Here is a 26,168-nt window from a genome sequence, read left to right as displayed (position 1 = left end):
ACTTTCACCGGGAACGGTCCTGCGTGAACCCGCTCGCACGACGGGAAGCATCAGTGCTATAGGAGGAGCAAAAGCAGAAGGGAGCCCACCTCCCTGAGCTCTGGGCGGCGGGCCCTCTCCCTTCTCGGGGGCACTTTCCGGGTCAGACCCGAGACGGGGACGGAGTGGGGCGCAGGGGCTCGGTCAGCCGTCCTGGAGGTGGACGCTGTGACCACCTCATCTGGCAGAAGAGCAAACTGAAGCCCAGGGAGGGTCAGCTGGAAAATGATGGAGACTCTCCGGCCGGTCCCCAGATGCTCCTGCCGGGGACCCAGGGCCCTCCGACTGGGCGCCGAACACAGAAGGGTGACGGCCGGAACCCAGCGGGTCTGTGCCCCTCGGCTTCCCTATGGGGCACTTTCTACAGCTCAGTGCCCGTGCTGAGCTGCGCTGAGTCCAGCCCGCAGGCCCGCACTCGGCGACGCGGGGCTCGCATTCCGCATTCCACCGAGACCTCCTAGCGGCTCTGAAAGCCCTCCCAGCGGAGGGCCTGGCGCCCAGTGAGCCTTTTTACACAGAAATACAAGCACGTTCCCCGACGACAATGCAGCCAAATTTGCTTCCATAAACTGAGGCGGAAGCAGAGATGGGGTCTCTGGCCAGGCTGGCCCCGCCTGCCCCATGAGGGAGGCGCCCGGGGCTCAGTCTGGACGTGCCTCACCTCAGCACCGCACGGCCACCCTGTCTGGCTCGGCCCCGGACACGGCAAATCTGTGCCCCGCACCCACCTGGCGGCGCCCAGGGCTGGAATCCTAACTGGAGGGATGGGGGCCCCTTCAAGAGGCTGAGGAGAGGGACTTCCCTGGTGGCGCAGCGGTTAAGAATCTGCCTGCCAATGCAGGGGACACGGGTTCGAGCCCTGGTCCAGGAAGATCCCACATGCTGCGGAGCAACTCAGCCCGTGCACCACAACTACGGAGCCTGCGCTCTAGAGCCTGTGAGCCACAACTACTGAGCCTGCGTGCCACAACTACTGAAGCCTGTGTGCCTAGACCCCGTGCTCCACAACAAGCGAAGCCACCGCAATGAGAAATCCACGCACCGCGACGGAGACCCAGAGCAGCCAAAAGTAAGTAAATAAATAAAAATTTATTTAACAATAAAAAAAGAGGCTGAGGAGAGCATGAGGGCCCTAAACCGAAGTGTGCATGAGTCTGCCCGTCAGGGACCCCAGCCCCAGTTACCGAGCAGCCCTCACAGTGCCGAGGGCCCTGGGGACCAGGTGGGACCCCCAGCAGCTGATCAGCTGACGCTCGGCTGGGACGCGCCCTCTGTTAACTCACATGCCCACTCTCCCCAAAGACGCGAGCCCTGGGTTTGCGGGAGGATTCGATCCCTGAGCATGAACTGCAGTGATTAAACCAGCTTCCGGGAGTAATTCCAGAAAAGACCCGTGGCGCAGCTAGGCCCACACTCCACGGAGACAGGTCTCCCCTGCCCGGGCCTGGGGTGTGCGGGCTCTGCCTCACACCGGAGCCACATCTCCATGAAGGACCTGGAGCCAAGCGCACACGGAGGTGCTGTCGGCCCTGTGCTCCAGGCAGGGTGGAGTCGGTCGGAAAACCAGGCGAACACGCGTGACCATCGGGCCCGCAAGGTCCCCACAGAGCCGGGGGTGACCTGGGGGGCCCGGGGGAGGGCTCCTACGCGGTGTCCTGTCCGGGCCGACATAGGCCTCCTGCTGGCAGCGGCCTCGGTGGGTTGCCACCCTCCAGGGATAGCCCTGAACAGAAACAGCCCTGAGACCAGCGGCCCGGGGGCCTCACCCGCTGCCAGGCTCACAGGGGACGAACAAACCGACTTCACTCTGCGTTCACGGCAACGAGGGCTGTGCACGTGGACAGCCCAGGACAGCGGTGCAGTGGCCCAGACCACTCATCCCAGCCCACCCCGCCCCTCCCCACCGGGGGCCCTGGGTCTGCACGGCAAGCACGTCCAGCAGCCCGGACGCCAGGTTGGCAGCCCCCAGCCTGCCTTTTAACCCATCGCCACGGTGACCGCCCCTTGGAGCTGTCTGGGATGTCTTCCTGGGATGCCCCGTGTCTCCCAGGTCCCCTGTTCTCAGGGATCGACTACACTTCCTCCTGCCCAGGCTCGGGGGCACCGCTGTCACCCCATGCACCCCTGAGCTTGCACTGCCCACTGCTGACCCTTGGTTAACCCCACGCACCGGGCAGGTCGCAGGGGTCTCCCTCGGGGAGTGGGGAGCTGGCACCCGCACTTCCCAGGGCAGCTCTGGGCTCCAGGTCTCTGGACTTGGGGCCGGACAGAGGGTAGGAGATGCACTGCGGAGGGAAGGACAGGGCTGGGCTCTGCTCGACATGGAGCTGGGTGACACCTGGCTGCGGGGACACGGGGATCCAGGGGCCGGTCCAGGTAGGAGGAAGGGCTCAGGTGGCCGCTCGGAGACCAGGGTGGTGGGAAGGAAGGGGGGCAGGCAGGGTGTCTCGCTGCAGCCCTGGCCTCCCTGCCTCCCTGCCCTCTGCCTGGAGCCCCCTCCCTGCCCGGACCCCACAGTCAGAAGGCGCCTTGGTTCCCCCTCCGCCAGAGTGTGTCGTGACCCCAGTGCCCGCAGTGTCCTGGCAGGAGCAGGAGGGGTGCGGGAGGGGCTCGGGGGAGCAGAATCCAGGAGGGACCCCTCCCCACCCTCATGGGTGTCACGCAGGGTCACCCTTACTCACAACGGGGTCTGGATGGGTGTCTCTCTGTGACCATCGTCCACTTTGAAAAAGCTGACCTCCAAGTAGGCTGGGAGCTGCGTGTATCGGATGCCCGCGGAGATCTCCACCACCTGGCCGTCCTCACCTTCCCGAAGGAGAGAGAGGGGCTGCCGAGGGCTGCAGGGGCGGGGCGGCAGCACCTGGGTCCCCCCAGCCCCCACTCCAGCCTCCGTGAGGAATGTCTGCGGCAGAGTGTCCAGGAGGAGCAGGGCGCTGCCAGGGGCCAAGAGCACGGGTACCTCGCCCTCCGCTCACCTTCCTGGGCCCACCACTCCTCTTGGCCCTCAGCCGACTGTCCACCCTCTGCCTACCCGCTCCACCCCGTCCTGGGAGTCCCGACCTGAGTCCAGCTCCGGGCCGCAGGGCACCTCTGTGCCTCTGGCCCTGACCGGTCCCTACTCCCTGGGAGGGCCTCTCCTTGCTGGCTGGCCTCAGGGCTTCACCGGCTACAGGCTCAGGGCCGTGGGGGACCGACTGAGCACACGGCCACCCAGCTCCCACCTCGGCCTGGGGGATGGGCTCCACCCACTCGCCGACATCCCCGAGGCACCCAGCACAGGCCTGGTCACACGCACGCGGGGGCTCGGGGTCAACAACGAGCGCTGACCAGCGCCAGTGAGGGCCCTGTGCAGCCTCGAGTTGCTGAGATCGTAAAAGGAGACACGCAGGGCAAACACCAGCACGTCGTGGACTTGGGGAGACAAGGAGCCAAGTGTAGAGACAACTGTGGTTTGATCGGCTTCCGGTTCTGGTCCAGAGGGCGTAACTGGGATCCACGGACCCTCCTACTCGGAGCAACCAAAGAGCAGATGAAACTGAATGAGACTGTGGTTTTCAAGACCTTGGACGTCAGGCAAGGACAGCGGTTCCCGAAGGATGGGAAACACACGACGGACTCCACAGTTGCCCAGTTCCTGCCCTGAGAGGACGTGCGGGGCTGGTACAGAGTGGGTCGGGTAGAGGCTGGTAGACAGGCCCAAGCAGGAGCGGAGCAGAGGGGCACCTCAGGGTCAGTGCAGCACAGATCAGAGCATGAGTGAGGGGAGAACGAGAGGCCCCAGCAGGATGGGAGGCCTGCTCGTCCTGTCAGCCAGGCTGGAGAACTCAGAAGTCAGGGCAGGTCGAGCAGAATTCTCAGTAATGGGGGGGTGACTGGTCTTAGACTGAGGCCCCCTGCAGACCCAACAAATCCCAAAACCAAGATCTGAGAGGATTAAACTGTCTCCAAGCAACTTAACTGCGCCCCAGAACATAGGTCAAGAATGTTTACAGGGACACAGGTATCTCTAGCCCCCAAGGTAAAATTCACAAGGTCCGACATCCAATCAAAGATTACCAGGCAGAGAAGGCAGGAAAGTATGGCCCATAACAAGGAGGAAACTCAATCAAACTGACCCAGAACTGACACAGTGGAAAAGGACATCATTTTTTTTTAAGTAGGTTTTTGGGTTTTTTTTGAATTAATTAATTTATTTATTTTTGGCTGCGTTGCGTCTTCGTTGCTGTGCAGGTTTCTCTGTTGCGGTGAGCGGGGGCTGCTCTTCGTTGTGGTGCGTGGGCTTCTCGTTGCGGTGGCTTCTCTTGTGGAGCATGGGCTCTAGGCGTGTGGGCTTCGGTAGTTGTGGCATGTGAGCTCAGTAGTTGTGGCTTGTGGGCTCTAGAGCGCAGGCTCAGTAGTTGTGGCGCATGGGCTTAGGTGCTCTGCGGCATGTGGGATCTTCCCGGACCAGGGCTCGAACCCATGTCCCCTGTATTAGCAGGCAGATTCTTAACCACCGCGCCACCAGGGAAGTCCCGAAAAGGACGTTTTTGAAAGTTATTATTATAACTGTATTCGTGTGTTCAAAAGTTAAGTAGAGACATAGAAGATATAAAAGAGAACAAAGGTGGGGCTTCTCTGGCGGTCCAGTGGTTAGGACTCCGTGCTTCCACTGCAGGGGGGTGCGGGTTCGATCCCTGGTGGGGGAACTAACATCCTGCTTGCCACACGGCCAAGAAAATGAATAAATAAATAAATAAAAATAAAAAAGAACAAAGTTGATTCTAGAGGTGAAAACCATGCGATGAAAAAACACACCGGATGTGATCAACAATAGATTAGATACTGCAGAAAAAAAGATTCATGAACTTGAAAACACAGCTATGGAAATGATCCAGAATGAGACACTGTGAGAAAAAAGAAAAAAAGGAAGGGAGGGAGGGTGGGAAAGAGAATCCATGGACGGGGGGGCAGCCTGATACATGGAAAATTGGGGTCCCCAAAGTGGGGGCAGAGGCTACCCACTGCTTTGGGTCCCCCAGATGGGGGCAGAAAAATTATCAGAAGAAATAATGGCTGGAAAATTCCCAAATTTGATGAAAATTATAAACCCACAGATCCAAGAAGCTCAACAGATTCCAAGCACAAGAACCACGAAGACAACTACGCCATGTCGCATCACAATCAAATTATTCAAACCAGTGAAAAAGAGAAAACCTGAAACACAGCCAGAGGAAAAGGACATTTGTACAGGGACATGAAAGCAGATCTCTCAGAGAAAACAACGCAGACAAGGTGACACCACAAAGCTCACCTGGAAGATGAGGCAGAATCCTGTATGCGCTAACAATGTCTATCAAGGAAAGCAAAATCAAGATGTACGAAAGCTGAGAGAATTCATCACCAGCAGACACATATGACAAGAAATGTTAAAAGTTAAGTCCTTTGGGCAGAAGGAAAATGGTAGCAGATGGAAATCTGGATCCATGGGAAGGAATGAGGACCAGAAATGGTAACTCAGCAGATGAGACGAACAGGTGAGACTTCCTTTTCTGTTTGTTAAATACTCTTTAAAAGATAAATGACTGTTTAAACAAAAATAATAACAATGTATCATAAAGTTTATTAGATACATGAATGTAAAATGTACTAAAACAATAGCATAAAGATTGGGATTGCAGAAGTCAGTTAATTAAATGACATAAAAATCCTAAATGTTTATGCTTCTAATAATAGAGCTTCAAAATACATGAAGCTAAAACTGATAGAAATGAAAGCAGAAATAGACAAAAACACAAGTATAATCAGAGATTTCAACATACCACTGTCAATAACTGATGGAACAAGCAGACAGAAAATCAGCAAGGATGTAGCAAACTCGACAGCAGGGTCAACAAAATTCACCTGATTGACATTTATAGAAAATGCCACCCAATTCCACTCAGAAGCAGAATTCACACTCTTCTGAGCCATATTCTGAGCCATAAAACAAGTCTCAAAAAACTTAAAAGAATTCAAGACACACAAAGTATGACTCTAACCACATGGAATTAAGTTAGAATCAATAACAGAAAGATTTCTGGAAAATTCCCAAACACTTGGAAATGAAACAACACACTTCTAAATAACTCTTGGGTCCAAAAAGAACTCAAAAGGAAAATCAGGATGTATTTTGAATTGAATGAAAATGAAAGCACACCATGTCAAAATCTGTAGGATGCAGCTAAAGCAGTATGAAGGGGGAAATTTCTAGCAATGAACTTCTATATTAGAAAAGAAAGGTCTGAAATAACGTTAGAAACTTTCCACCTTAGGAAACTAAAAAAGGAGAGCAAATTAAACCCAAACTAAGCAGAAGCAAGGAAATAATGAGATCAAAATAGGAATTAATGGGACTTCCCTGGTGGCGCAGCGGTTAAGAATACACCTGCCAATGCAGGGGACACAGGTTCGAGCCCTTGTCCAGGAAGATCCCACATGCCGTGGAGCAACTAAGCCTGTGTGCCACGACTATGGAGCCTGTGCTCTAGAGCCTGCAAGCCACAACTACTGAGCCTGCGTGCCACAACTACTGAAGCCCGTGAGCCTAGAGCCCACGCTCTGCAAGAGAAGCCACCGCAATGAGGATCCTGCGCACCGCAATGAAGAGTAGCTCACACTTGCTGCAACTAGAGAAAGCCTGCGTGCAGCAATGAAGACCCAACGCAGCCAAAAATAAATTTAAACAAAACAAAACAAAACAAAATAGGAATTAATGAAATAGAAAACAGACAATAGAGAAATCAATGAAACCAAAAGTTGGTTGTTTATCAATGAAACTGATAACCTCTCACTAGACTGGTCAGGAAAAAAAGAAAGAAGACCCCAATAATCAATATTAAGAACAAGAGAGATGGTATCAATTCATTAACTGGGGAGCAAGGGAGTGTTACGAACAAGCTTATGCCAAGAAATCTGAAACCTTGGAAGACACAAAACACCATACTCACTCAAGAAGAAATAGATAAACTGAACAGCTCTATATCCAAAGGAAACGGAATTAGTAGTTAAAAATCCTCCCACAGAAGCAGCCGCACAGCACAGGGAGATCAGCTCGGTGCTTTGTGACCGCCTGGAGGGGTGGGATAGGGAGGGTGGGAGGGAGACGCAAGAGGGAAGAGCTATGGGAACATATGTATATGTATAACTGATTCACTTTGTTATAAAGCAGAAACTAACACACATTGTAAAGCAAGTATACTCCAATAAAGATGTAAAACAAAACAAAACAAAAAAATCCTCTCACAAAGAAAACTCCAGGCCCAGATGGGCTTCATATTGAATTCTACCAAACATATACAAAGATTAACTCCAAATAGATAATAGGCCTAACTGTAAGAGCTAAAAATATAAAATTCTTAGACGAAAACATGGGAATAAGCCTTCATGACTCTGGGCTAGGCAGTCTTCTTAGATATGGCACCAAAAACACAAGCAACAAAAGAAAAAATAGGTAAATTGGACTTCATCAACACTTAAACGTATGGGCTTCCCTGGTGGCGCAGTGGTTAAGAGTCCGCCTGCCGATGCAAGGGACGCGGGTTCGTGCCCCAGTCCAGGAAGATCCCACATGCCGCGGAGCAGCTAGGCCCGTGAGCCATGGCCGCTGAGCCTGCGTATCCGGAGCCTGTGGTCTGCAACGGGAGAGGCCACAACAGTGAGAGGCCCGCGTACCGCAAAAAAAAAAAAAAAAAAAAAATTTAAACGTACGTGTTCAAAGGACACCATCAAGAAACTGCATGATAACCCACAACATGGGAAAAAGATATTTGCAAACCAGATATCTGACATGGGAGCTGTATCCAGAATATATAAAGAACTCTCAATAACTCACAATAAAAAGACAAGTTGCCCCAATCTTTTTTTTTTTTTTTTTTTTGTGGTACACGGGCCTCTCACTGTTGTGGCCTCTCCCGTTGCGGAGCACAGGCTCCGGACGCGCAGGCTCAGCGGCCATGGCTCACGGGCCCAGCCGCTCCGCGGCACGTGGGATCTTCCCGGACCGGGGCACGAACCCGTGTCCCCTGCATCGGCAGGCGGACTCTCAACCACTGCGTCACCAGGGAAGCCCTGCCTCAATTTTTTAATGGGTAAAGGATCTGAATAGATATTTCTCCAAAGAAGATGTACAAATGGCCAATAAGTGCATGAAAAAAATGCTCCAGATCACCACTCATTAGGGAAATGCAAACAGAACCACAGTGAGATGCCACCTCCTGCCCACTAGGATGACTATACCCAGAAAGACAGAGCAAAGAGTGCTGGCGAGGAGGGGGAGGGTTTACAACCCTCAGCCATTGCTGCCGGGAATGAAAACACATCCAGGCTGAAAAGGAAGAAGTAAAATTGTATTTATTCGTAGACGACATGATCCTGTGTATAGAGAATCCTAAGAAATCCTCAGAAATAACCAGCAAGGTCAAGGAAGATGAGATCAACATGGAAAACTCAACCGTAGTCTAGCAATTTCTGAAGTGAAGAAAACAAAACAATTCCATTGATAATAGCATAAAAGAATGTAACAAATGTATTAATAAACAAATTCGAATTAAACAATAATAAATCATTGATCGTTTATTAATAAATTTAAGAAAAGTGCGAGACTTGCTCACTGAAAAATACGAACATAGATGAACGTAAAGAAAAATAGGCGGAGAGATGTGTCACGTTTACGAATCAGCGGATTCAGTGCTGCTAATGGCGGTTCTCCCAGCCTGAGTCAATGCATCCCTCACAAAATCCCAGCAGCTTGTTTTCTTTCCTTGTTGGGGGGACAGAAATGGACAAGCTGATCCTGAAATATTTATATGGAAATACAAAGGTCCCAGATTAGCCAAAACAATTTTGAAAAGGAAGAACAAAGTCGGAGGAATCTCCAGTTTCAAAGCATACTGGAAGGCTGCAATAATCAGATGGTGTGGCAGGGGCGTAAGGACAGATACATCGGTCAATGGACAGAACTGACGTTCAGACATAAACCTTCACCCTTACGGTCAAGTGACTTCTGACCAAGGTGCCCAGGCAATGCAGTGGGGGAAAGGACAGTCTTTTCAACACATGGCCCTGGGACAACGGGAGTCCACATGAAAAAAGATGAATTTAGACCTCTATCTTACCCACAAAAATTAATTCAAGAGGGATCAGAGACCTAAATGTAAGAGCAGAAGTTGTACAAGAAAACTGGAGAAAGTCTCTGTGAACTTGGGCTAAGAATCCTTAGACAGATCACCAAGACCATGGTCCATAAAAGAAAAACATGACAAACTGTACTTCATCAAAATTGTAGGGCTTCCCTGGTGGCACAGTGGTTGGGAGTCCACCTGCCAACGCAGGGGACACGGGTTCGAGCCCTGGTCCGGGAGGGTCCCACATGCCGCGGAGCAACTGGGCCCGTGCGCCATGGCTGCTGGGCCTGCGCTCTGGAGCCCATGAGCTACAACTACAGAGCCCGCACACCTAGAGCCCGTGCTCTGCAACAAGAGAGGCCGCCAAAATGAGAGGCCTGTGCACCGCAACGAGTGTTGGCCCCCGCTCGCTGCAACTAGAGAAAAGCCCGTGCACAGCAACAAAGACCCAATGCGGCCAAAAATAAATAAATAAAATAAATTAAAAAAAAAATTTAGGGCTCCCCTGGTGGCGCAGTGGTTGAGAGTCCGCCTGCTGATGCAGGGGACGCGGGTTCGTGCCCCGGTCTGGGAGGATCCCACATGCCGCGGAGCGGCTGGGCCCGTGAGCCATGGTCGCTGAGCCTGCGCGTCCGGAGCCTGTGCTCCGCAACGGGAGAGGCCACAGCAGTGAGAGGCCCACGTACCGCAAAAAAAAAAAAAATTTAAAATTGTGCCCTTCAAAAGACAACATTAAGATTAAAAGATAAGCCACAAACTGAAAGAAAATATCTGCAAATATATATTTGCTAAAGGATTTGTATCCAGAATACATAAAGAACTTGTATAACTAAAAACTAAGACAAGCAACCCAATCCAAAAAAAAAAAAAGGTGAAATATATGAATAAACATTTCTCTGTAGAAGACATACAAATGGCCAATGAGGACACGAGAACCTGCTCAACGTCGTTAGTTTTAAGGAAACGCAAATCAAAACCATGAGGAGGGACTTCTCTGGCGGTCCAGTGGTTAAGACTCTGTGCTTTCATTGCAGGGGGTGCAGGTTTGATCCCTGGTCAGGGAACTAGGATCCTGCATGCCGCGCGGTGCGGCCAAAAAATTTTTAAAAAACCCAAAAAACAACCAAAAGAAAACAACAAAGAAAACAAAAATCCATGAGGAGATGCCCCCTGACATCCTCAGGATGGCTACGCCCTGGCAAGGACGTGGAGAAATCGGAACCTTCGTACGTTGCTAACGGGATGGTAAAATGGCGCAGCCACTTTGGAAAAGAGTTTGGCCGTTGCTTGAAAAATTTAAACACGAACCTACCCAACCACTGACCCAACAATTCTACTCATAAATATATACCTGAGAGAAATGAAACACGTTTGCACAAAAACCTGCACAGGAATGTTCACAGCAGCCAAGTGCCAAGGACTGGACTGTCGCCCACGGGCGCAGGTGAGCAAAGTGCTGGGCGGGCAGGATGGGAGGCTAGTGGTCCACAAAGAGGAGAGCAGCACCGCGCACTGGGCGGGAGGGAGGAGCAGAGCGCGACCACAAGTGAGATTCCATCCACACTCAGTGTCCAGGAAAAGGCATTTGTGGTGCCTGGGATGGAGGGTGGGAACAGGGCAGGAATGAGGGGTCTTTCTGGGGTGGAGGAAATGTTCTGAAATGGAACTGGTGTAGCAATGGTCGCCCAACCCAGCAAGTGTACTAAGAATCATTAAATCACTGAATATAGATGAATTTTATGGTATGTAAATTATGCTGCAATAAAGTTGTTAAAATAAGCCAATTGTGACTAAATATACTCGGTTTATGCTGCGCGTCATGCTTCCTACGCGGAGCCGTGGAACCGAGCTGGACCACTGTGCAGGAACGTCTGTCTCCGGTGGTCCCGCCCCGTCCCTCTGGGTCTTCTCTGCTCATGGGGCGGGAAGCCCGGTCGTCCCTCTGCTTGGCCGCAGGGCTGACTGAGCATCTAGACGCAGCCCAGACGGATGGGTGTCTGTCCACCTTGGTCACCCCACGAGGAGCTTGAGAAACCCTCCCCTTGCCAGGCTGAGCGGCTGGCCCGGCGCCCACGTGGCCTCCTCTGTCCTCTGACTCTGAGTGTGTGACCGCCGGGAGGGCCGCCTGTGTGCTCACGCACATGCACACAGATGCACACACAGAGCCCATGTGCTCACACACGCACATGCACCGCACAGCGGCCTCCCACCGGCTGGAGGGCTCGCACGCCCACTGCCCTTTCTGCCGAGGCTCCGGCAGCGAGGACTTGGGAACGGGGTGACCTGGGCGCAGCTGGGAGGCCAGAAGCCACCTGTGGCATCTTGTCTGCGTTTTTGCTACTTCAGAACCCAACAGCTGCTTATCCTTCTGAAAAGAATACATAACCCGGCCGCCTTCCTGGAGACACTTACTCGTGGCAACTTCCCCACCGCCCCGCTGCAGCGGAATGGTCAATGTGAAGGAAGATCCCTGGGCCACTTCCATCACCTCCGGACCCAAAATCACGATCCCTGTGGCTTGTGCTGGGGAGAGCAGAGCGCACCTGTCGTGGGGTCAGGGTGGTGAGTGCCATGGGTCTGCATCCCGCATCCTGAATGCCCTGTGCAGCCGCTCAGGCCTGACCGTGTCCCTGAGGGGCGCTGTGGGGGTGGGGGGCGCATGGATGGCACAGCTGTCAGGGCTGGGGGACCATCACTGACACTGTGACCTTAACCTTGTCCTGAGGGCCGGCTACAGTGATTTGAAGTGGGTCATCTCAGAACTGACCTGATCACGGTAGGGGGACGGCAGAGCTGAGGTGACGGCCCAGCAGTGCCCAGTGCACCCGGGGCATGTTCCCGCACGGCCTCCCGCCCACTGCTCGGACCCGGGCCCTGCATTGCGTGCGTCTGAGTCAGCGACCTGATGTGTGCTGGACGAGGCTGTGGCTGTCTGCCCGGGAGCTGGCCTGGTGAGCAGGGTCCACCCGCAGCTCTGAGTGAGCAGCTGCACCCGTGGACCTGGCACCAAGGTTCTGATCGGTGACCCGAGTCCCTGGAGTCTAACAGAAGCCCCCATGCCCGGAGGCAACAGGGGGAGGGTGAGGCGCCAGCAGAGGACCCTGCAGGCCACAGGCCACCTGTGCGCACACTGCAGTGCAGAGAGCTCAGGGTGGGGGGCTGGATGGAGGCTGTGCAGGGAGGCCAGACGCCCAGAGCCCCGTGGGTGGGAGACCCCGAGGCTGGGAGCCCTGCTTGAAGCAGGACCACTTGGGTTCAGGGTCTGACGGGGGCCTCTGCGTGTCACGAGCCCCGTGAAACCACAGCAGAGCATGTTTCTCCCAAAAGGGGATTCTAGGTTCCACTCCATCCAGCCCCGCTTGGTCCACACCTCCTGCGAGACTGCCCAGGGCCACCTGAGAAAGGACACGGCCAGACCCAGACGTGACCCCACAAGAGGACCCCACGGGGCCAGTGGCAAGGCCGGGGGCACCTACTCACGGGGTGGCCATTGATCCACACCCCTCGGTAGACGCCCCCGGAGCAGTGGGCCATGCTGCCCTGTCCACTGAACACGTCACCGTGCCACTGTCCCCGTGGAGAGAACCATGGGCTCAGACGGGCTGGTCTCCCTGCCGCACAGCCCGGCGGCCCCCCAGGCTCCGAAGGCCCCTGGGGACCTCCGCAGAAGGCGCTGCCCTTTGAACTTTAAGAAGCCAGGAAGTTTGGAGACAATGGCCCAAATACAAAATGCAAAGAAAATATGGCTCCAAAGGGCACACTTTTTAGCACGAAACCCTTTTAACACAAAGATACTGCATTTGTGCAGTCACGGGGGGCCGACTGTGCAGGCGAGCGAGCAGAGGCTCGCGGGGTCGAGGGGCTGAGCATTCCGACACGCTCCTTGATAACAGAAAGGCCAATTAAAATCACACTGGGAACCCGCACAGCCGCACCCTGGGGGCAGTGCCAACTCGCTGCACACCCCAACTCTGCCACCCCCATAATAAGCCTGCTTTGTAAACGATACGCACGACAGAGCGGAAGAACGGTGCCAAAGAGCAGGAAGACTGTTTTCCTGGAAAAGTTCGAGATCTTAATGGGGTTTTATTCAGCTATGAATTACTCCTAGTGGAAGAAGCATTAGCCACAGGCGCGTTTTGGTTCGATTCACTCTTTGGCAGAAGGTGATTGGGCTCCTGCTTTCCTGCCCAGCCCTCCGAGTGGCCCGAGGCCGCCCAGCAGCTGGGGCCGGACTCCGGTTGGCGGGAGCCCCTCAGGCCCTCGGGAGGGGCCGTCTGGCAGGTGGGGCCTGTGGGAACGGCCCCTGAAGAGCTCAGACACCCCTAGATCTGGGGGAACAGGTTCCACGGCTACTTGGAACACACGGTCGCTGTGTTCACATTACAAGGTGACAGGGAAGGGGCCTGGCCGCGGCTCCCCCTCCAGCCGGGGCACCAGACAACTGCGGCGCCCTGGTGGGTGCATGGCAGCAGCAGCAACGCAACAGCTCGCAGCTGCAGGAGGGGCCGGCTGCCAGCTGGGGGTGGCAGTTGGGCAGAGGCGTGGCTGTGCCCCCCACGGGAGGCCTGGAGCCGCAGGGCAGCCTCGTCCCTCCAGCCCCCAGACCCAGAGAGCTGAGCCCTCTGGGCCCACACTCGGGCTGCGTTCCCGGAAAGCTCGGTGCCAGCACGGCTGACATCGCAGACGGTCTATCGACGTCCCCTAAGACGTGGCTCACGTCTGCAGGCAGCATGCCAGGCCAAAGAGGGGGCGAGGCCGCAGGTATCACGCCAGAGCGGGGGCCCCGTGCTGCCGTCCTGGGAGGGGCTGGGGAGCCCCAGAGTCACTAGCTGACCATCCCTGGAGCCAGTGCGGACTCCAAGCAGCAGCATCTGCTGGGCTTGCTGCCTGGTCCCAGGAAGGGGTCCTGTGCACAGCTGTGCATGCATGCGGGCGTGTGCACCTGCGTCTGCTGTGTGGTGGAGGCAACAATGCTCAGTGATCGCGATGGGCAGGGTGACCTGGGGGGGAGCAGAGCGGGAGGGTCCTGGCCGAGCTGGGCCATTGTCTCTGAGTCTGGGTGGGGCCAGCCCTGGGGGGCAGGCAGCCGCCCCCCACCCCCAGCTGTGTAGAGCACACTGATGTCAGAGCTTCTCCCAGCTCGAGCCCCGTAGTCGGTTTGCTGGGGTCAGTGGTGCTCCTCAGAGGTGAACGAGTCGCCGGAACCCTTCGCTTCCCTCACGCCGCCGTCCCCAGGCCGGAGAAGTGACCGGTTTCAACTCGGGAAGCAGGTCTCACGGCCAATCAAACGCACCTCTCAGGAGCCAAATCAACTCATCACTCCGCCCCCCCCCCACCCCCGCCCTTTTACGTAGAGGTTCATGCCCTCGTCTGAGGCTCTGTGCTGTGGTGCCTGGGCAGTGGGCCGGTGGCCCCGGGGAAGGGTGGTCGCCTCCAGAGACAAACACCCCCCTGTGGGGCCCGGCTGCCTCCCCCGCACACCGCCCCCAGCTGGAGCTGCGCCCGCTCTGTGCCCGGGGCCAGTGTGCTGCCCGCCCGCACAAGCGCAGGCCTCACCCCTGTCCTGGGCAGCGGTGCTGGGGTCACCGCCCCTGCGGGGTGGACGGGGGAGGACGCCCAGAGGCAGGTGGGAGACGGGGCTTCCAGCCACGGGGAAGTGGCGGGAGCTCAGTGCGCGCGCACGCCCGACCCCGTGACACGGCCTCGGCCTCTGTTCGAGCTTCTCCATCACGTGACTCTGAGCGCTCCCGCCAAAGAGGGCCGAGCTCTGTGGCGCTCCGCGGGCCTCTCCCAGCGGCCTCTCCCTTCGCTCTCAGTCGTGGTCCCGTCTTGTCTGTCTGTCTGCTCCGGGGCATGAGCTTCCCAGGGCAGGGCTCCATGGGGACAACTAGGGCTCGAATGAGCGCGGGCTCCTCTCCAAACAGCACGATGGCCACTGGGGCCCTCGACCGTGTCGGGGTCCACGTCTTTGCACGCCCTGCCCGGCCCCTTGGCCCTCTGCGAAGGTGCAGCGTGGGTTTTCAGGAAGAAGGCAGGCAGGGCCTAGGGTCGCCTGGGAGCCAGGAGCAGACTCAGGAGGGTCCAGCACACAGAGCCTTGGAGCATGGCCTGCGGGCGCACGGGCTGCCGCGTGCAGACAGGCAGTGAACGTGCCCCTCAGACCACGAAGCCCCGGCCCACTCCGCCCCGCTGGGTGTGAGCAGGGTCAGGCTCCCCGCCAAGTCACTGTCCAGTCCTCGCCATCCAAGCATTGACAGACCGCTTAATCGCTGACCGACCGCTTAATCGCGCTCCCGTAATCTGAGACCCCCCACCCCAGCTCAGGCTGCAACACAGCACTTTCCCAGGACAGATACACGATACACTCCAGCAGTGTAACTCATCCAACAGCGTAGAATCTAATTAATGTTACAAATCATGCTTTTGAAAACCCTGCCCTTTCTCAATCAGCTGACACGCACCAGCGCGCGAACAAACACGTGTTAACGCGTCGCTGCGCCTGGTGGCTCTTCCTTCTCCTCCCCGTGCAGGTGAGGACCTGTGTGTGCTGCCGCAGTGCAGGAAGATGGGAGGACAGCCGGGCCACCCTGCACGCGAAGCACGGGTGCGCGGGGTCCCTGTTAGGAGAGGCCCCGTGGGGTGAGTGGGGCACACCTTGTGGCCGGCGGTGGCTGAGGCAACCCCAGGGCCTCTCAGCTCCAGGATAGGGACCTATGTGCTCAGAACTCCTTCCCTGGTCCTTTCTTTGAAGAGCACGGAGTCGGGGGTGGGACGAGGGGCCGCTTGGGTGCCCTCCCCACCACACACGAGTTTGAATAAATTGTGAGAAACACACACCTGACTCTTCTCATTTCGGGAAGCACTTTCTAGTTAACAGATGCTGTTTTTCTTTCCCGGGAAAAGTGACGGTGCTTTCCCTGGAATTGCTTCTACGGCTGCGTTGTCTTGTTGCGTTTTCAGGCGCTCCCAGGCACACTCTGAATCTCCGCCCCGGTCAGAAGCCCACCTTCCCAGCTCACCCATCTCTTCCCCACCTCCAGTCCTCTCCAGGGCACCGGGCTTTGACCGACCACACCAGGAGGGGCCGGGGCCCGGCTCTCCACAGCATCTTCTTTGATGGCATCCAGTCTGGAGAAGGTGACTTCCCACTGTCACCAAACTCCCTCCTGGAGCAGGTGAGGACTTTCCTGAGGCCACGGCTCCTAGACCAGGGAGGGGTGTGGCCCCGGGTCACCTGCCTGGGCCTGCGGCTGCAGGGGCCCGGGGTCTCCAGCTTTCGGGGTGGCCTGCTGGGGCAGCAGTGGCCACACAGGCCAGAGTGTTGGTGGCCCCTGCCCATCATTCTCTGCAGACACAATGCCCCTCACTTCCCAGCTAACAGCAGGGTCCCTAAGGTGTCTTTGACCTCCACGATCCTGGCCGTAAGTTCCCTGGATTCCAAAGTGTGACAAGCTCTGCTGATGCAAATGCAAGCTGCCTTCACACTCCGGGTCCTGACATCCGTCTGCGTAGAACCCCACCAGGAACGTGGGGCAGCGCTGGTTCTGCTCTGGCAGCCCAGGCCCCTCCTCCCACGATGTGCCAATGGGCCCAGATGCTTCTCACGGTCAGGCCCCCATTCCTGGACTGTGACCTCCCGGCCAGGACAGTGGCACAGGGACACGGAGCCCCTGGCATTCCTACAGATGCACAGGTGAGGAGAGGAGAGGCTGGGAGCCACCAGCAGGTGAAAATGCGCATGAGGCCGACCACCTGCTCTGTGTGGTGAGCAGGTGCGCCGCCCAGCAGGCCTCCCTTCGAGAAATGCAGAGAAACGCCAACACGAGAAATGCAGCCAATGCACACGGAGGTGCCCCGGGACGGGCAGAAGCGCAGCTGCTGGCGGCACCACGGCACAACCGCACAGGTAGGAACATTCCATGTGCACAGAGGCTGAGGCTCACTGGAGAGCACCCCTCTGTCCCCTCCGCCAGGTGTGCGCTCGCCTCCACAGCCCACAGTCTGTCCCCAGGCTCCACGGAGGCGGCCCCGGAGGACGCTGCTCTCCGAGGGGCTGCCTGATGCCTGTCTCTTAATCACTTCATTGGCACCGCGGTTATTTAAAAAGCAGGAAACATGGGACTTCCCTGCCGGTGCAGTGGTTAATCCACCTGCCAACGCAGGGGACACGGGTTCGAGCCCTGGAAGCCCAGGAAGATCCCACATGCCGCGGAGCAACCAAGCCCGTGCGCCACAACTACTGAGCCTGCGCTCTAGAGTCCACAAGCCACAACTTCTGAGGCTCGCGCGCCTAGAGCCCGTGCTCTGCAACGAGAAGCCACCGCAATAAGAAGCCTGCGCGCCGCAACTAGAGAAAGCCTGCGTGCAATGAAGACCCAATGCAGCCAAAAATAAATAAATAAAAAAACAAACACAAAACCCCCAGAGAACACAAGCGTTGGGGGAGGATGTGGAGAAATTGGAACGCTGGTGCGCTGCTGGTGGGAATGGAAAATGGAAAATGGTGTGGAGGTTCCTCAGAAAGTTAAAAATAGAATCGCCACGTGACCCAGCAGTTGCGCCGTTCCCAGAATTGGGAGCAGGATGGTGCTCACAGCAGCGTCACTCACAGGCGCCAAGAGGTGGAGACAGACCGAGTGTCTATCGATGGACGAGCAGCCTGACGCAGCGCGGAAGGAACATCCGCACGGCAGAGCAGGAGCCAGCCTTAAAGAGGAAGGAGGTCCCGACACCTGCCCCAACGTGGATGGACCTAGAGGACACGGTGCCGCGTCAAATGAGCTAGACACGAAAGGACACATCCTACATGACCCCACTTCTATGAGGTCCCGGGAGGAGATCCATAGAGACAGAAAGTAGGAGGGCGGGGCCGGGGGCTGGGGGAGGGGTGGGGAGTGAGTGTCTAATGGGGACAGAGCTTCAGTTTGGGGAAAAGAGAAAGTTCTGGAAATGACGGTGGTGATGGCTCACAACAATGTGAATGTGCTTAATGCCACCAGGCTGTGCACTTACAAATGGATGAGACGGCAAATTTTATGTTATGTGTATTTTGCAATAAAGTTAAAAAACAGAGAAAGCTCTTTGCCTAGTGAAAGCTTGGGGACAGCTGTCCCCTCATGGGAGACATGCCAACTCCCTCTGGCGGCTCCATCTCTCCCAGGTGACCCTTCATGCCCAGAGGTCACAGCTTAGAGGTCAGGCGCAGGAGGCATCCCCACAGCACGGAGAGGCGGGCCCTGAGAGCTGGGAGCTCCTGTGCCCACACCGTCGGGAAGCTGTTTGGGGCGCGGGGATTCAGGGCCTGGCTGTCCTCCCGGGGCCCTCAGGACATGGTCGTGGCTGCGACTGTGGGTGGGGGCAGCGCTTCCCGACCGCGGGGCTGCGTGGCCCGGTGCTCAGGGTCTGGGTCGCGCGGCCCTGAGAGGCTGGGGCATCGCTGAGCAGCGGGAACGCAGGCGGACGGCCTGAACCCCGGGGAAGGACCCTCGTTCACCTGCAAAGCGCCGGGGGTACGAAGCCGCCAGCCCCTCGCACTCTGCCGGCTCCCGCCTGACATCCAAGCCGGCGTCCACGGGGCATCCGCTTGGAGGGACGCGGCTCTAGCTCCGCAGCCAGCGGAGGATCCCCCTGCAGGGCCGGGCGGTAGGCAGGGCCGGGCTGCCCCCTGGTGGATGGCGGCGGGGAACCCCCAGCCCCCCGGCTGAGCAGCGACTTGCTGGGGAGGCCCGAGCACGGCCCCCAGTGCCCAGGCCGCTGATGCGGAGGCCCTGGAGGAGCCCAAACTGCCTCTGGGGGAAGGGCATGCGGGGTGGAGGGTGGGGGCGGAGGCTTTCGGGATTCTCTGGAAGAAGGCGAGGGCTCGGCCACCCCCTGGTTTGGGAGGCCGCCTCGTCTTTGGAACGGTGGTCGAGAGAGTCGGGGAGCCAGAGGGCAGCTGAGGGCAGTGCCAGCACTAGAACCGCGACCCCACGCCCCCAGCCCGCGAGGTGTGGACGCTGTTGGGAGTTCCGAGCGAGGAAGATCCTCCCAGGTCCCCCCGCGTTTCCCTCTTCCGTGGCAGCTCTGGAGAATTCAGGCCAGTGACTGTGGCTGCCCAGGATGAGCCCTAAAGCCTGGCCCCATGAGGATGGACAGACGTCCCCCTTGGGGAGAAGAAGCAGAGCTCTGGCCGGGGCACAGCGGCATCTGCAAATGGGCTCTGGCGCAAACTGCCAACCGCAGCGGCCCAGGTGGCACCCCGGGAGTGGCTGGCTACCCAGACCAGGACTTGCGGTCCCAGGAGGGGCCTGGGAGGTGATGTCACCTAAGCAGAGCTCTGCGTTTTACAAGCAGGCAAGGTGAGCATGCCGGGGGGAGCCTCGCAGCCAGGGCAGGACTCCACACTCCCCAGCAGGCCACTCCATCTCAGGAAGTGCCCTGGCCAGTTACCAGTTTACTGCGCCTCAGCCCCCAAACGACCCTTCCTGCCCGACTCTGTGCTCCGGGAGCTGGACCCTGAAACGTGTCACTTTGCCAGCTGGTGCCGTGCTGGGCGCTGCAAGGACCCTGCGGGGAAGAGGCTTCCCTCGGGCTCCAGGGTGCCCACTCCTAACCCCTCAGGCACAGGGGTTTGTCCTGGGCGAGTTCCTCTGTGTCCCAGCGTTTCCTGCACACACGGCCCCGGCGGCTGGCAGCAGACGCCCAGGGAAGCTCCTCCAACCCAGCGGGCTGTGGCCACACCCCCTGTCTGCGAGGTCTGAGTCTCCGGAGGGGCTGGGCTTTCCCTCGTCTCCTGGGACTTCTTTCCCAATCTCCACTCTAACTTTCACATGAGAAACTTGGCAAAGATATGAATTCAGCTGACAACCTAATTCTGCAACCCACACAATCAAATTGTTTCAGCCCTGAGGCTGTGAGAAGTGAGAGACTCTCAGGACCGTGGCTGGAGCTGAGTGCAGACCTGAGCTCCTGTCCAGGACACCAAGGGCCTCGCGCCGCCGTCACTACATCCACAGCCACGTGCAACCCTCGGCTCCCGAGGCCCAGATTCAGCTGGCGCATCACAGCCGAGCTCGGTGGCAGCTCAGTCACTCCCAAAGCTACCACGTGCCACAAGTCACGTCTCCTATGGCCTCAGCCCCACGCGGTCAGGCCCGAGGATGCAACCAGGCCGGTCCCCACCCCATCTTTGGGGGCACCTCCTGGGGCCACTTTCGCATTTGCTTTTGCCATATTCCTGCTTTACCCCTTTGAGTATTTTGCTGTCTTTCACTAGTTGATACTTTCACGTTCAATTACTGGTGTGACTTGTCTTCCGGTGGATTCTGGCTCAGGCATCACCACCATCCACCCGATGCCGGGCCAGAAATGCAGGACATCTTCGCTTCTGCTCTTGTCAACCAGTCCAGTGTCTGTGCCTCCAAACCCCCCCAAATTTGGTTCCACACCCCATGCAGGCCGCCATCACCTCTCTCCATGAGTGAGAGCAAGAGAATCTTCCAAACACAGGGATCAGGTCACCAACTCCTTCCAGCACTTTCTGTGATGTGTAGGATAAAACTCCAAGCCCTCGTGGCTCCAGGGCCTATGCGTGGGACGGCCTGGACCTCCTGCCTTGCCTCCCCTGACCCCTGCTCTGGCCACGCAGGCTTCTTCCTGCCTTGGAGCCCAGCCTCGCCCTTCCGCTGCCTGCAATGCCCTTCCCTGTGGTCTCCATGCGGCGGCCCCTTCCCATCCTTCAGACCTGGCTCACGCGGCATTCTCTGGCCCCTGGCTGCATCTCTGCAGGGCCGGCCAGGCCCACAGGCCGGTGTGCGGGAAGCACAAGGATGGCGGATTCTGGGGGCCTGAGAAGGTCTTCCCACGTGCCTGAATCTCTTGGCCTCGTGGCACCTAAAAGCCCCCATCAACCCGAGAGTAGCAGCTGCCACATGATGGGGGGTGGGGCGCAGAGCCCTGCTCGCGAGGAGCAGGGAGGGGTCCTCGCCTGCTTCCCCAGGTTATCGAGGGCACTGGGACCCCACGGGTATCTCCTCTCAAAAAGGCTTCACCAGGCCATTCCCACAGGAGAGAGTGTTGGGTCATGGGGTGTTTCAGGAACCAGACGGGACGGAAAGGTGTTAGCGGGTGGCCCTTAAGCTCTCTGAACCGCATCTTCTCATCAGCGAAAAGGGAACGGTGGCCGACCCTACCTCGCAGGGTCAGAAGGGCAGCACCTGGGCTGCACCCCGGGCGGCACCGGGAGCAGAGGACGCCCGGCCGGTGGGTCCAGTACCTCATAGATGGAGCCGTCCGCATGGCGCAGTGTCCCATGGCCCTGGCGCTGGTCCCGGACCCAGTCGCCCTCGTACTCATCTCCGTTCCTAAGGGACAAACGCGGAGGCTGCTCTCAGGCTGGGAAGGGCCAGGTGGCTGTGTGACGCACACCGGCTCCTCCGACTGGGGCTCAGCACGCACCCCCGGGACGAAGGCAAAAATAGGCCCAGAACAGATGGCACAAGCTGTGGCCTTGCCAGGGCCTGGCCAGAGGGGCAGGTGGCCTTGGCGCCCGGTGTCGTGCAGTGACGGGAGGCCCCGCTTGCTGGGCCCCAGGTGTGAAGGTTTGGAGAGGAAAACGGGAAGGAAATGGGGGGGCCTGCAAATCCCAAGGGCAGGATTTTGCACGAAAACTGCCTGGAGTGTGAAAGACGCCCAGCACTGGGCCCAAAGCTGAGAGCCTGCGGGTGTCACCCGACTCGGCCCCGCTCCACCCTCGCGCCCACCCGACCTTCTCACCTGGTGTTTCACTGGAGGAGAGGGATAGATGTTCTTTCTACTAAATACACACAGAACCAATGTCAGTAACTGAGGGAGACATTGCAGGATCACGTGAAAACATCACAGACCGTACTTTCAGGGCTGGGTGTTCGATGGGGGTACGGCCCACAGGACGGCGGACTCACCGGAAGACCATCCGCCCTTGGCCGTGTCGCTTGCTGTCGTGAAATGACCCCCAGTACACTTGTCCATCTGCGTCCACCAGGTGCCCCTGTCCTGGAGGCGGGCGAGAGTCGAGGGTCACCTCGTACCTCCGTTGGGGGAGGGGGGTGTCTAGAAGAAGGATGGGGTCGGCACCCCCTGTAGCCGGGCCACATGGGGGTCCCCCGGCCCTGCAATCCGATCTGGGGCGGCCTGGCAGCCACACGCAGCGGGAGCGGCTCTGAGTCCAGCTCTCAAGGTCCCGAGGGAGGGTGGGGGCGCCCAGGGCCCCCAGCATCGGAGACTGAAACGCTCTGCTGTCCGGCTGGGGTGGTGCTGCCGCGCGGTCAAGGCCAGCTCGCAGGTGCGAGTTCACGCTGAGGACCGACAGTTGTGCAGGGCCTCTACCACCTACTCAAAGGGCCCAAAGGCCAGAGGAAGTGCTCGTGAAGACACGGAGTCTCAGGGCCTGGACACTCGGGAAGGGGGGCGTCCTGACCCCTCACGGGAGGCCTTGGAGGGGTCAGAGCTGCGCCCGCGCCGGCATGCTGTCGGGGGCTGGGACTGCTCCGCTCGCTCCGGCGACCCCGGGGCTCTGCCTGCTGCTCCCTCGAATGTGGCCTCCTGACTGGCTGGGTCCCACAGGACGTGGAGGAGGTGACCGAGCCGAGGGTCAAGAGGACCCACAGCGCTGGTTGAGCCACTGCGACCCTCAGCGAGTCCAGGAGACCCGCCTGGCCGAGCCCAGGCCGACTGCTGACACGGGATCGAGGGCGATGGCAGAGCGGGGACCTGAGTCACCAGGTTTGAGGGGCTCGCTGTGAGCCCTGCGCTCCGAACCTCACCGGACCGGGGAGTGCACTCGCGCCCAGGCCCGCCCAGGCCCCGAGTCAGGATCCGGGGAGGGCTGGGGTCCGGGCCCCACAGTGTCCACCCCGAGGCCGATGCCTCATGCCTTCCCACGGACCCCGGACCTTCTCTCAGGCTGCAGGAGAGCTCCCCTTCGTAACGTCCGCCGGCTTTGTACTTCATGACGCCATGTCCTTGGGGTTCTCCCAAAACAAACTGTCCGGTGTAGGTGTTCCCTGGTGTGGACGGGAGGCGGGAAGCCGTGTCCAGGGTTAGACTCGTTTCCTGAGTCCAGCGGGGTAACCAGTAGTTCCTGCCCGACCCTTGGGCAGTGGTAGCAGAACACGGTGTCCCTTTATCTCACCGCTCACCCTGAACAAGGGAAATGGGACTCCCTCCCTCCCAGCAGCGTACGTGCAGACTCCATCGCAAGGGGACCCTCTCTGGGGCATCTGTGTGCTGGGGGCAAAGGCCCCGCCACGCCAGAGTCCGTGGTGTGACGCTTCTCTCTGCTGAGAACCCAACACCTGCTTGCCGGTGGGGGTCTGAGGTTCTGCGGGCAGCAGTGTGGCCACCCTGCCCCAGGCTGGCACGAGGCCATTACGAGACACCTTAGGGAAACCAGGGGTCCCCAGGTTACTGATGGAAGTGCCTTCTGCACCCGGAAGGGAGGGGCCAGCTCACACCAAGGTTGCTTTAGGAGGAAAGCGTCGGGCCAGCTAACCTGTCAGGGCCCAGTGCCGGCAGCCCTCTCCCGTGATCTCTCCGTCTACAAACTCGCCTTCGTAGTAACTCCCGTCTTAAGCAGAAGTTTGCCCTGACCTAGTGAAAGACGTCGTGCTGTCAGGCAGTGGCTGGGAGTGGCCGCTGGGGCATGTGTGTGGCCGGGCTCGTTTCTCAGGGACGAGCACGGAGCCGTGAAAGTCTCTGCGTTTGGCTCCATCTCTCGTCCAGCACGTGCTCTCTGCAGGCTCACCCACACACGTCCACCAACAAGAACGTCCGTGAAACATGATCGAGCGTCTTCCTGCTGTTCTGGCCATCGAAAGTTCAAGGACCCCGCCCCCAGACCTCCTCAGAGGGGACTCGACGGCCACCTCGCCTCTGTCAGTGCAGTGACAGAAGGAGAGAGAGAGAGTCTGTGGTCATAGGGTGACACTGAAGCATACATTTCAAAAAGGAGGAACCACTCTGTCCAGGCCAGGAAGAGAACCAGAGATTTCAGCACAAAAGTGAGAAACATCCGTGGGGCAAAAACGTTACAAGAAAAGTCAATAAAAGTCAAAAGGTTCAAAATATAGAAAATCCTGGCAGCCAACAGATGTAAAAATAGCTCATGAGAAAATACTGAAAGATCAATCCTCCAGTAGAAAGCCAGGCAGAGGATGTGAGCAGACAGAACCCCAAACAGGCACAAAACCATGAGTGTAAACTTTGGAAAGTTCAGGCCTGCCTCTGGGGGGGACTCCAGGGGACTTTCGCTTGATACTTGCTCTCCTCTGCTGCTTAGATTTTCTACAAAAACTGGCAGTCTCTTTATCATCAGACAAAAAAGAAAAGCAGATTTCATCAGCACCAGGGGAGCTGTCCAGGCCTCCAGTGCTGCAGGATGGCCCCTCACGGGCACTAGTGAGTGCTGAGGGCCCGGTGTGGCCAGCACCTGTGTGGCCCCCAGATCGGCAGGGACACGGGCCATCAGCGGCATGGCTGCAGGAAGAGGCCACAGCCCATCCTTACCATGTTTCCTGCTTCCTCTCCATTCTCCTTCATATCAAAAGAAAGAATTCGGGTAAACGAAGACTCCGTAACCTGAATGTTGAAAGGAGGGCGCACAGGTTAGCAAGAGACACAGGTGACCTGGCTGATGACCAGCAAGCACTGAGGTGCAGGCCGTCCCGGGGGCTTCTCCAGGTGTCTGTGGCTTCACCCCCAGTGAACTCCCCTGCCCACTGCTCCCCAAAGGCTCAGTTTGGGTCACGACTCTCCCTGTTCATCTATTTATGCACCAGACACGCTGAGCACCTACTCTGTGCAGAGAGGCCCCGGGGGAGGTACGCTAGGAGTGAGCGCAGGGTCCTTGAAAGGAGCGTGCGGGTTGGTGGGAGGGTGGATGGGTGTGCGCGGGGGTGGGGAGCCTTCCTGAGAGGGGACATTTGAACTGAGCCGAATTAGCTGGGGGTAAGCGAGGGCACAAGGGGAAGAGCCGTCCCGGTCATCCCCCCAGTGGCCTCCTGTGCCCTCCAGACAAAACCCACACCTGCATCCAAGGAGGGCCTGCCCATCATCACTTCTTGCCACTCAGCTGCTGGGTGCACCATCCCCCAACTCCAGTAGTTCCCACCAGCCCCCCTATTTCAAGGCCAACTTGGGGCGAGCATTTCTAGGGAAGCTTGGGGTTGCCAGACTCTGGTATCCGCCATAAACGAGGCTCGGGTTCTACCTGAAGTTAAGAGATGTGGACTCGATCTCTACGGCCCCGTTTTTTTCATTCTATGAACAGGTTCTATCAAACCTCCTCTGACCGCGCGTCGGGGACGTTGGGAGGCGCGGTCAGAGGAGGCGACCCCTGCCAGGACGCAGGGACACCCAGGCTCGACTCGGTTCCTGCCGGCTGGGTCTCCAAGACACCGCCGGTTCTGCTACTCTGGGCCCGGGACCCCGCCCATCCCCCGGGCACCGGGACACGCGAACGCGCGTCCCTCCCAAATTGGGGGCGACAAGGCTTCCGGGGGTTGCGGGCTGGGCTCGGGGGAGGCGCGCGTGGGGAGCCCCGCTGGGCTTGGGGGTTGCGGGTTCTGGACTTCCTGAAGTGAAAGTGCGTGTGCGGGGACACGCAGCGAGCGCCCGGACCTTCCCGCCTCCCTCCCATCCGGACCGAGGCCCGGTAGGGCGCAGTCGGCTGTTACCGTCCCGCAGTGGCCGAACCGGCGGGTCTCGGCGCGCCAGGCGGGAGCTCGCGCACCCATCACGGGCGGACGCCATCTTGCCTCTAGAGTTTCCCTTAGCAACCTCATAGCACTCCTCCATTGGCTCGTTGGTCGCGAGGGGGCGTGGCCTCGGGCTCAGTCTCTGGGCGTTACCAATCTCTGGAGCGGAGCTGTCTGGGCCCGGAGCCAGAGGACGCGACTGCACTTGCGTAACGCGGCGAACTTCCGCCGCTTACGTCCCTTCCGCCGACGCGACCGCCCCGCCAACGGC

General features: G+C 58.1%; 1 protein-coding gene across 1 annotated transcript; it reads right to left on the bottom strand.

Moving 5' to 3' along the window:
* Positions 1-1,405: 1,405 nt before the first annotated feature.
* MORN1 (MORN repeat containing 1) lies at positions 1,406-26,132 on the bottom strand. Its single transcript, XM_049700575.1, is given in 10 exon segments — positions 1,406-2,844; positions 11,595-11,705; positions 12,659-12,758; positions 21,442-21,526; positions 22,106-22,196; positions 23,096-23,206; positions 23,695-23,772; positions 23,775-23,792; positions 24,708-24,779; positions 25,877-26,132. Coding segments are annotated over 10 exon segments (915 nt in total). The 5' UTR covers positions 25,998-26,132; the 3' UTR covers positions 1,406-2,716.
* Between the last annotated feature and the right edge of the window lie 36 nt (positions 26,133-26,168).

This window comes from Orcinus orca, chromosome 1 (genome assembly GCF_937001465.1).
Source record: "Orcinus orca chromosome 1, mOrcOrc1.1, whole genome shotgun sequence".
Lineage (NCBI taxonomy): Eukaryota > Metazoa > Chordata > Mammalia > Artiodactyla > Delphinidae > Orcinus > Orcinus orca.
Note: the sequence above shows the minus strand (reverse complement) of the source record. Positions and strands in the feature narration are given on the sequence as shown.